The 11701-nt window shown below is 36.7% G+C and overlaps 1 protein-coding gene across 2 annotated transcripts; it reads right to left on the bottom strand.

Moving 5' to 3' along the window:
• Positions 1-379: 379 nt before the first annotated feature.
• Positions 380-11591, bottom strand: rab5c (RAB5C, member RAS oncogene family). 2 transcript variants are annotated; one of them, XM_042002426.1, is made up of 6 exons: positions 11499-11591; positions 4604-4926; positions 2567-2718; positions 2223-2345; positions 2021-2114; positions 380-1615 (listed from the first exon to the last, which is right to left on the bottom strand). In XM_042002426.1, exons 2-6 carry the CDS (start codon positions 4767-4769, stop codon positions 1488-1490), a joined length of 663 nt encoding a protein of 220 aa, XP_041858360.1. In that variant the 5' UTR covers positions 4770-4926; positions 11499-11591; the 3' UTR covers positions 380-1487. The 2 variants fall into 2 exon arrangements, with proteins under 2 accessions (XP_041858360.1, XP_041858369.1); XM_042002435.1 differs by lacking the exon at positions 11499-11591 and adding an exon at positions 10452-10469.
• Between the last annotated feature and the right edge of the window lie 110 nt (positions 11592-11701).

The raw sequence follows: 11701 nt of genomic DNA, 5'->3' as shown, positions 1-11701 counted from the left end.
TGAAGAATTCCAGCTTAGCTTTTCTGTAAATATGAAATCAGTAAACATGTTGGACCAAAAAAGCTGCTAGACCCACTAAAAGAAAAAATGCCAAGAGGCGAACATGTTATGGAGAAATGATTACAAAACATATACCTTACCCTTGTTTATTCACAAAATTACATCCTTCTTTCCCGATGACCCCACCCTCCCCATTATCCCACCAACCTAACAGCGGGGCTGCTGTGCAAGATCTATTGTGCTAGTTGTTGATGCCATAACAGGATGACAAGACTGCTGAAACCCAATCCCTCCCCAATATGGACAGTAAAAATAAAGAGACAATAAAGAGAAAAGTAAATTAAGCTGAGGCTAACCTCTCAATTCACAAAGACGATGAGACGGAACCAGTGCATTTAATATCATAAATCTCCAGAAAAAAAAAAAAAAACAGACAAAAAAAAAAGAAAAAACATCACAACATAATTAAAGTTGACAAAACATGTAGAGTTTGGGAAGATATCATTTTGACAATAACTACAGATTATAAACTTGAGTCTGTTACGAATACAGCAATATGTTTTCAATACAGTTGTGATTTGGTCAAGAAAACAAATCTTGCTTTTATGTATTTGCCATTTTACACTGATTATTCAAAAACCTTATATTAATGCTAAATTATGTTATGGGTGACAATGTTAGTAAAGCACTCTTTTTTGTGTATGGTTTGATAACATATGGGTGATCGTAAAACCTTCGAGTCTAGGTTTTAAAAATCATACTGACCAGCATGTGTCAAAAAAAAATAGTGATATTAATGTAAGTCATTCAATCTACAGAGCTTTATCAAGAAAGAAATATGTCCATTCCTGCTCTCTGGGAAGAAACTTTTCCTCATCTTATTCAGGAAGCTAACCAGGAACAAGACAAAGAGAAGGATGTTGCACGCACCTTGATTTATCTGTGCCGAATGATTGTGATGTAAACTTTTATGGTGCGTTAGGAAAGCGAGGAGTGGCAGAGAAAGGGTGGGGGCCAATAAGGCTGTTTATTTTCCTTCCTGTTGCAACAATTTATTTTCCTCTACACAAACACAGAAAGTGAACAACATGGCTCTATTAAGTGCCATCGGTAATGACTGATCTTCTTTCCTTCCATGAATGGGATGAGTTTGTTTTGTTTTTTTTTTTGTTTTTTTTTTTCCTCCAAGGTGACATCAAGTGTCCATCATCAAAAGAGAGGTCATGGATTGGCAGGTCCAGGGATTCAAACATGATTCTGTAAAATAAGCCTGTAGGTAGATTTCTTGGTTCATCAGTTAGAACCATCAGTGGGCTCTGGCAGTTTTCAGGCCAGTGAACTCACTTGCCAAACAGTTAATTGGAGCTGATAGGATAGCTGGTCCGGCCATGGTTGAGTTTGACCAATGGGATGTTGTTTGACAGCTGGCTAATATCTGGTCTGGTTGTTCGGAGCTGTAGATTAGTTGGATCTGCTAATTCATTGAGTTAGTTCCCGCCCCCACAGCACTGGCCACTTCGGCCCTGTGGTGCTGCTTCCTGCAGGTCCACGCCGCCTCTGGCTCGTACCCCAGTGCCCGCTCCACCCTGAGGCTCATTCTTCGGAAGCTTCTTGGCTGTTTTTTTTTTTTTAAACAAAAGAAAAAAAATAGATTATTTCAGCCTGAGAATAGAACATGAAAATGAGGCAGAATGAAGAATCTGACTATATTTATTTACTTTAAATAATCTGATCATTTGAAAAACTTCAATCAACAGTTTTGAAAGAATCACGTGTCATTTGTTGTGGAACAAAAGAACAGCGTGTTCTAATATAAGACGAAGAAAATCTGAAACAATAACAATTAAAAGTGTGAGGATCTAGTTTGTTGTGTCCTCCATCATATTTGAAAGCAAAAGGCTTTTTTTGTATTGACTTTTGGAGGTAAAACTTTAGCGCTTGAGTGCATGAGTTCTGGAAAATTATACTAGGCCTTTTTATTATTTTATGACAACTTATCTAAAAATTAAGGAATTCTTACCTATAGCCATAAAAATTTCATTGACATTCATAGCAGTCTTGGCTGAAGTTTCCATGAAGAGCAAACTGTTGTCGTCTGCATATGCTTGTGCTTCCTAAAGAAACAAACATGATATACCTCAGGGCAAATTGACAGTATGTATATATATTTTTAAGAATAAAATAAAGAACTTAAAGCTACATCTTGAAATCTTTGCCCTTACCTGGAAATCTACAGCTCTCTTGTTGGCAAGATCTGCTTTGTTTCCTGCCAGTGCAATAACAATGTTGGGACTGGCTTGTCGCTGGAGCTCCTTCACCCAGTTCTTTGCACGTGTAAATGTATCCTTAAAACACACACACAATCATAAGACACTGTGTTACATCACTAGTGTAACTTTAATGCTACATTTAATTGTAGAAAAGCAGAGAGCAAAGTTCTGTTGCTGCCTCTTAGATTCAACAATCATCAACTCAAAGTTGGAAGACAAGGGTTAGCAAACAGATGACATAAGTGTGTTTTTGACTGTCTTGGCGGATGTCCTGCTAGAGTGCTAGAGTCACTTACTGTATTGGTGATGTCAAAGACCACAATGGCAGCCTGGGCTCCTCTGTAGTACATAGGTGCCAAGCTGTGATACCGTTCTTGTCCTGCAGTGTCCCAGATCTCAAACTTGACTGTTGTATCATCCAAACATACCGTCTGTGTGAGGAAGGCAGCTGAAAATAAAGCAAAAAAAAAAAAGCTGTACACATGAGACTCCAAAAAGAAACACAGAAAGCAGGAAATTGCTGATCTATCTCTGAGGGGAGGATTTTGTTTTTATAATGTTAATAACTCTGTAGCTACAATAAAATAGAAATGTAAATGTTTGGGAACATCAACATCACATGTCAGAATCAGTACAAAAATACAAGCCATTAGAAGTACACTAGGAAAATTCTGCTGATTATGAATGACTGCACAACTGCATTCATCTCACTTTAATCACACAACTGTCACATGATGGAGGAAGCTGAGCTCCCTCTTACATAGCACAGTCTTTAAAGCTTTGTAATCGTTGACCAGCCAACTACAAATTCAGCAAAATGCAAAAATGCTGACTCGTTTTTAGTCTTTCTGAGTATCCTGTCTCTACATCCAAAGGCAGCATTACTCACGAGCAACCTCATGCATGACAAATGGGAAAAAGATAGTCCAACTTAGAGTGGAAACTAGAAAAGATTAAATACATTATGATCAACAGTTGCTACGCAACTTAATTTACTGGCTATTAAAACAAAGAAAAAAAAAAAGAAAAACTAGGGTCACATTCAATGAATGAACTCAAACGTTTTACAATCAAGCTAAGCAACATTTTAGCAACACATTTCAGTTATAGCAGGACATGTCACAGCTGATTAGATTTAATGAGTCACTAAAAGCCATCAAAACTAAGACAACCTCAAACATGGTTGTTGGTGCCATCATTTTAATAATTTCTTTTCAAGTTTGCATTGGATTTCCCTGCAGGCTCTTAACATTTGCCAATCTAAACATGCTCACAAAGATAAAGAGCTCATTTCTGTCCAAGACAACAAAGTCTTTGTAGTTACTAAAAAGGCAGCATGTTGTCTTAAACGGCAATGAAATGTGTGTGTTCAACATTGAATGGTGAGGCAATGGAATGCCAGTGGGAAAGATGGGAGGGAAGAAAGTGGGTGGGAGACTAGCTCTGAAGAGTCAGCAGTTCCAGAGAAAACTCGTCACTGATGTTCCTTCAGTTGGACTGATGATTTACATTTGACATTCTCATTAAAATTTTATCTTCATTTTGCTCTGGGCTGAAGTTGCTATAATGTGGAGAAGCCTCAATTTTATTCAAATTTTCAATATCAAAAATATGATATTCTTCCTTTGAAACTCAAGTCGTCTTTTATAAATCAGCTTCAGTCATCAACAGGAGGTCCAGGAAATCCTCCATTGTTACCTTAATTCCGTTTTGTTTCAAGTAACCTCACTCATCTGTGGCCTCAAGTTCCTTTTTTTTAAACTGCAGTATTTTTTAGTCAAAAATAATGCATGTAATTTAACAATTTTCCACTAAATCTATATGCCTGTCTGCTGAGTGTGAGCAGCCTGAAGGCTCTTTTGAGTCGGGTTATATGCCATGAACTGGTTATACCACTTCCTTGTCATGCATAAAGCAGCAACAGAAAAACAGTAAGACCTGCAAGTAAACAGTTCCTCTCTGCTAGAAAGGACATGGTTTTGTTCTGCTTCAGTACAAAGCACAAGTTTTTACTTTGTTCTTTTTTGTGCGAGTACAAAATATTTGTACATGGATTAATCTCTATCACGCCGTAGTGGGTTTATGACAAGGATGAAATGACTAGTACTTCTTCTATACTGTAAGAAAAGCAATCCAATTGCCAGAAAAATCCATTTTTTCAAATGCTTTTGATTAGTCTTTAAACATCAGACAATGATTTCTGTACACCATTACAGCTTGACAGTACACAGTGTATACTCTTTTTTTTCCACACAGGAGACATATGGTTGTGATACTCTTTAAGTACAACAGAAAGCAGACACAAATGTGGACATCAAAGCAGAAACTCTCACCTCCGATGGTGCTCTCTTGGTACTCGTGAAATTGGCCTTTGACAAAGCGAAGCACCAAGCTGGACTTCCCCACTGCCGATTCCCCCAGCAGGACTAGCTTAAACTGACATATCTTGCTGCTTGCGGCAATGCCGTTGGTACGTGCTGGTCCACCTCGCCCTGCCATATTACCGTGTTGAAAATTGTGAGAAAGAAGACTTATCAGGGAGGAGGCTGTATGGTTGACTTGAGACTTGGGCTTGATACTGAAGGCTGGTGACACTGGCAAGATCAGGTCACTCAGGTAGATGTGCAGAAGGAAGAAGAGGTCTCACCAGTGGGAGCTGGAAAACATAACACATTCTGTTAAGCTTTACTCCAAGTAAAAAACATGGTGTCTTGTCAATCCCATATGGAGTTAAAACCAGAAGAGACTTTCAATTCTAAACCCCTTCTAAAACACAAATAATCTAATCTCTTGCTGATATTTATGAACATGAATTAAATAACATTGTTCAACTCTAACAATAACAGCACCAGAGTTTTTGTGTCAACTTAAAGATGTTAAACACCTTAAAATCAAAGTTGGTGGCATCAAAACTTGCACTGCACCCACACCCAACTCTGAGTTAATTATCTAATCTTGTTTTGTATAAACAAGTGCCACAGGAAAACACCTTAACTTTCTGTTTTAACCAAACTTTGCCTTCTGATTTGAGATCATATTTGATACACACACAGTTTTAACTGCATATGGGATTGATAAGACTGACACACAGAAATTGCCCTTGAAAAAATAAGAAAAAAAAACAGAAAGAAGTCCATCTGTGCATAAATTAATTATTTAAAATAATCAGGAAAGAATACTTACGGGCTCGTGGTTAATGCTGGAAACTAAGCTGTGAGATCAAGCGAATATCCTTAAAATCTGGATTGTATCAAGGCACATACATAAGGATACAACAACACCTTTGCAATATCAAAAAAAGGACCAAGAGTACATTCATCCACTTTCTAAACCCTCTAAATTCAGCTTGTGATCCAAGCGGGAACCATCCTGACCCCAATCAGTCAAAAAGCGGGCTACAATCTGGACATGTTGCTGTTCCACCAAGTGTAAAGAACCTCCTGTTTCTTTTAATGTAACAAATCATATGCACCAACAGCCTAGTTGGATCCATCTATCCAGCCAAACCAAACAGGTAACAAAGACCCTTATGTTCACCATGAATGAGATCCAGAAATCCTTGGTAGAGATGGCTGAACCTTACAGAGGTGTAAACAATGACTACTAATTGGTAGAGCAAAACTGGGGTAATTAGTCAGTCACATGACAGCCTAACATGAGTTTGCTAAAATACACCTGAATGGTTCGCTGACCGGGAAAAAAAAACCTCTAATCTGAGCACTCCATGTTTGACTTGGCAGCCTTTAGACATATTGATTTTTTTTTTAAATATAACATCTTTAAGCTAAACTTTGAACATTGTTCTTACTTGAAAAAGTAGAGATGATGCTCTTCTATGGACAGTCCTGAAATTTGCTACAACCCGGGAAAGTTTGATCTTATCTGCATGTCAGTATTATTTTAGCTTATGCTCATATTTCATATTAAAGCTTTAATCATCTTTTATCAATAACACACCTTTATCATTATATATCACATAAATTACTGACATTTTGATAATATATTCAAAAACGTACAAGCATAGAAATCAGAATTCTCCTTTGTTCAAACACACAAGAGTTAACATTTTGTTATTGACTCGTCTACTGATAGTTTCAAGATGTATTTATGGCTGTCTCCATGTAAAGACACGTAAACCAGATAAAAATAAAAAGGTAAAAATAAAGCACAATTTAAAATTATACATAAGCAACTTTCAATGACTATATTTTCTTTTTATATCCATAAAGAAAATCAATAAATTGTAGATCATTCTTTGAATAAAGCACTTGACATCTTGAAGTAAGAACCTAAAAAAATACTTAAGTAACTAGAACTTTTAAATTGTGTTCTGTCACATCCAGTTTCTCAGTTTCAAAGTTTTATGTACCAACAGAATATGACACCAACAATAATCTTTTTTTTTTTTTTCATGCCAGCCAGTTAAAGGTATCTGAAACTTTGCCTGATCTGTTTTTTTTCAGTTGGCTGATACACAGGTCCGTCAGCTTCTGCTTGGTCAAAGGACAGGAAACAGCTCAGCTCAAAGCAGGAAGTGAAGATTGCAGAACATGTTTTACTGCTGAGCACATTAAATCCAGTACTGTCACAGGGACAGTTAAGTACAGAAGCACAATGAATATTTAGGACGAGCAGGAGGATAGAACATTTGTGGAGAGGGGAAATGTTAAAAATAAGGAAAAATAAAGGGAATATCCCACTGTAGCTAGTTTGGTTGTGCAAAGCTTTTTCTCAGCTCACCTCTGAGCTGAGTTTAATCTCTAGCATGTGACTCAAGATCACAGCTATGCCCATGAAATATTCAGAGCTTGCATGTTTCATTTGACAGTGTAGCAACCATGCCATATACATTTACCAAATTCATCTTTAACATGCTTCTAAACTTACATAAGTTTATAATTTTAATTAAGGGTGTATGGAAGCACACCTGCTGCTATTTAGCACACACAGCAATGCACTTGAGGTCAGATTGGACTTTTGAACTAGCAGACAAGCAGTCTCATTAATGCTCACTGCACCGCAAAGCTAGGGAAGGAATGAAGGAGCTCTGTTCACTGGGACAAAACAGTCAGTCTGTACTTATCTGATTGCAAACAGCTGAGCTGACTTCACCTGTTAACATACCTCACTAGAGGAAGCAATGGCTTTCTTGAACAGGTTCTCTTTACACAAAAATAAGAAAAATAAAGTTTTGAGACAAATAGAACATAATTATGTTGTGTAGCACAGTTTTGTCACATCTGATATAAAATTAAATATTGGCTGACCCCAAAAATGCTGGTCATAATTCATGATGAAACACCAAAGGAGGTTTTTCAGAAAGCATAAAGACGGCAAACCAGCTCAGATTACCTCTACTAATACTTGTTATGCTATCAACTAAACTAACTACATGTATTAACAGGAAAATATTTACTGACTTAACATACATCTTTCTGATTAATAATGTAATGACTGTTCGCAACACGCCACTGCACAGAACATCAATAGCTGAAGCAGCTTATTGACATCACAGATCAAGATGGTTTCTCACATCGAGACAGGCCTGCTTCACACATTTTAAGTAGCCTGCAACAGATGCTTTGATGGTATGCCTAATGGGCTCTCAAAACCTCCACAAGAAGTGGGTCAGAGAGACAGTGGGACATGGGTCAGACAAAGGGGGAGGAGAAAAGGCAGGAAGAAGGTGCAGGCAAGAGAGGCTGTAAAATATTCATCATGGTCTCCTGTATGCTCCGCAGCCAGCATGATATCCAAGAAAGCAGCAGGGATTGTAATTCTTTTAATAACTGATTTTAAAAATCTGTGCACAAATTAAATGCTCTTGTAGCTGATTCTGCTGCTAAATGAAAGTAAAAAATGTGGGCTCTCATAGTAAAATTATATCATTTCTGCATATTGCTGTTACAAATATGGGTTCACATCAACAAAAAACAAAAACAAAAACAGAACAAATGAAAAAGGAAATTACACCAACTGTGACTACTAACATCCAGATACAGTGACATTCACTTTATCAGGAACAGATAAATGTTTAAGCCCTTAAAAAACTCAATATTTATTGTTACTGAAATAACCATATGTGCAATATCAAAACTGCACAGACACTTTGACATGAAACAGAACAAGCGCCAATGTAGTAATGAGAGCTGTACTATAGTTAGATCAAGTTCTGCTTTTGTGTCCATTTTACAACTTACCAGCATGTACAGGTGCAAGAGTGGATTAAAACCTTCATCAACACACATGTATTTAATGTGTGTTTATAAATTACAAGTCATATTGTTATTGCTATATTTAATAATAATAATAAATGTTACATTTATTCCTAAAAACATGAGGCCCTGCAAACTGATGGTCAAACATTTTCCTGAAAGTTAAACGAGCGTTTAAATAGTAGCAGCATCTGGGAGTATTGTCAGTTTGTAACTGGTGTGGATCTGATGTTCGGACATAGTTTAGATTTTTCCCCTGTTCTTCGGCATGCAAAACATAAAGCTGCTAACAAACCGCAAAAATTTAACTTAGCAAAACATCATGAATATTATAAAAGAATCCTTCATTTTACAACATAAAAAATATCCATAGATAACCACTGGTTCACAATAGTTTAGAAACAAATAAATAGATTGATCTAAAAAAGTAACCCTCAAGTTTGTCCACATGCTGTTTAGAGGGCATCTAAGGTCTTAATCAGTTAATAAATAGTCCAACAAGTTGTCGCTACACTAGTTTTAAGAAAACAAGCAGAGACATGCACTGTTTACTTAATTGAAAGGGTGGGGTCAACGAACAGCTGGCGGTATCTGATATGCAGGGTTGTATCTCCATTTTCCTTTTGTCTATAATGCTCACAATGTCTTCTAAAAGTAAAGTAGCACATGTTCCAGAGCACTACAAGAATGGCAATTAAAAAAGCACATAATGAAGATCAGAAATAAAACCAAAAACCCTTCTGATCCAAGATGCTACTCAAGTTTTAGTCTATAATAAGCAATACCTTAGTACAGTTTAAAGGGGAAAGTGCTGACACAAGACAGGAAAAATAAACAGGATCCACTCATCATTACCACTTTGCAAGACCAAAAGGAAATCACAGGCACTTCCTTTGCTTGTGACTTCTGTGTGAAAAGCTCATTGATCAAAGCTAGAAACATAGTTGGCCTAAGGCCCAACCACCACCTTGTGATACAGTATATAATTCCTAACAGACCAGTGGCTAGCAATTACAAAGAAGAAAGACGTTGCTTAGGTACCAAATTGAACAACTTACCTTTTGGGGTGAGAAGTAAAAATTTCTTCCAAATTCTTACTTTTGAAATTAAAGTGTAAACACTAGTTCTCACATTTAAAACTAAAATTCTGTTTTTGCTACAAACAATGGACTCAAGACTTACTAAGTGACCTTAAATATAATTTTTTTCCCTTTATTGTTACATGTTTGGCACATTAAGTCAGGGATGTCCAATCCGAATTTAATCTCTCTTATTCTATGGTCTCCTTCTATCGAGTTAGATAAAGTACCAATGCTTGCTGTCTTCCTTTAAAACAGGGGTAGATATAAGAGTAGTTGAATCCAATCCAAGGCTAACGTCCTTATAAATAAAAAAAAAACCACACAACAAAAACTCATTTCAACTGTGAAACACTTTAGAAAATGAAGATACAAAACCTAGCTTAAATTATAAAATATTTTTAAAATATTTACAATATAAACACTTTAACTCTTACTACCTAAAACTTGAAACGATGCAAAAACATAAATGCTGGACCAAAAGTAGAAACGTCACACTGATGGAGAATAAAATACCACACATCTTTCATCAGCACTGGCTTGTCAAGATAGGTGGACCTCTTTAGGAGGTCAAGGTCCATACACCATAAACAGAGGAGCTCAAGCAAGTGTTGGTAACTGTAAATCCCCCTGTCTCAAAGGTCCAAGCTCTGCTCCCCTTATTAAGCCATAAACAGTAACTTTAAAGGTCCACACATATGTGTGATTGTAACTGCCATTAAACATAAGTAGACACTGACGCAGACATACAACCTCAACGATGCAATGTGCAGAATTGCAAAATAACTGCTCTCAGCAGTCGTGTTTTTATAATGACACAGCGCTGCTTAAAGTTAAAGAGTGTGGACATTAACTGGCCTGTGACTAAAAACCTGAAATCTACTCACAACTAGGGAGAATGCCGGGAGCTCCAAAGAAAGTCTAAGAAAAGAAAAAAAAAAAAAAACTATTACGAAACTATTAAAAGGCTGTTTAACGACTACACAAATTTTCCTTACAGGATCTCTTTGAAGAAAACAACCTTCTTATGCATCTTTGATATGAAATATTTTAACTCCAGTTTTAAAGATAAAACCGATTATTAAGTACTTAACTGGCTGCATAGAAAACATGGTACCACAGCTGAAATAGTAAGGTGATAACTAATATTTTCAAATTATATATATATAATATATATATATTATATATATATTATATATATACACGGAAGACGTTCTTTCTAGTTATGACTGGCTTTGGCTGATGCACATTCCTGAAAGAGGAGACAGGTCGACTTCTTAACATAGATAAAACAGACTATCGATTCAGTAATCAGCAAAGAACAATGTATCTGTGTTAGCTAAATTAGAACATACACTTATAACATTAACGTGCATGGGTTGACGATGCCTTGTACTAATATAAAAATATAACCTCAGCTATTAACTTTACTTTTCGCCTAGCATTAGCACTAGCTTGTAAGTTTTGAAACAGCAAAACTATTGCTATGTTATTGGAAGGTAAACTTGACTTCTGATAGCATTAGCTTTGTTAGCAGCCATTGCCCAGTGTCAAAAACGTCATTAGACAACTTTCCTTTCCTCGGCAGCACGTCGTCAGCTGTTTGACATATGAGAAACTCGGATACCTCATTACTGTATCTGCTACTGGCATGAAACGTTGACACATGTCTCTCAACAACATTTGTAGCAAGGTTTTATGAGTAGTTTTTTGAATATGTGGCTTCTCAAAGCTAGAAACTCGTAGCCTACTCGACCCAGTCTAATGGACATTAAGGTTGAGCCCCAACTTGACTGGTTGGTTGATCAAAATGTGACCAGACAAGGGATAACAGCTCTTCGACAAAAAGTCCACCATATATTCAAAGCAACTTTTTTTACTTCCATTAAAAAATAAATAAATAGATAAATTTAAAAAATTGTTTTCTGACTTACATTACTTTCCCTTCTTTCGTTGGTCTCATCAGCTGCGGCTGTCTTCTTCTTCTTCTTCTTGGGCTCTGGCCTTTCCTTCCGGTTAGTGATTTTTTTTTTTTCCGGGAACCTCCCACTTTTTGTCAATGGCTGTCTGACCAATGACAACAGCTTCCTACAAAAGTCACCCATTCAGCAGCACAAATCATTTTCAAGGATTTATC

Source organism: Melanotaenia boesemani, chromosome 2, assembly GCF_017639745.1.
Source record: "Melanotaenia boesemani isolate fMelBoe1 chromosome 2, fMelBoe1.pri, whole genome shotgun sequence".
NCBI classification, from domain to species: Eukaryota; Metazoa; Chordata; class Actinopteri; order Atheriniformes; family Melanotaeniidae; genus Melanotaenia; species Melanotaenia boesemani.
The sequence above is the reverse complement of the archived record's forward strand: the minus strand, read 5'-3'. Positions and strand labels throughout refer to the sequence as shown.

What these genes read in the sequence shown, in the direction of transcription:
- rab5c (XM_042002426.1), bottom strand. Translation starts at nt 4,769, where the DNA reads ATGGCAGGGCGAGGTGGACCAGCACGTACCAACGGCATTGCCGCAAGC. An exon ending in CCAAGAGAGCACCATCGGAG is followed by an intron (nt 2,719 to 4,603) that starts GTGAGAGTTTCT and finishes CTTTATTTTCAG; the next exon opens with CTGCCTTCCTCACACAGACG. An exon ending in TGAAATTTTTATGGCTATAG is followed by an intron (nt 1,616 to 2,020) that starts GTAAGAATTCCT and finishes AAAAAAAAACAG; the next exon opens with CCAAGAAGCTTCCGAAGAAT.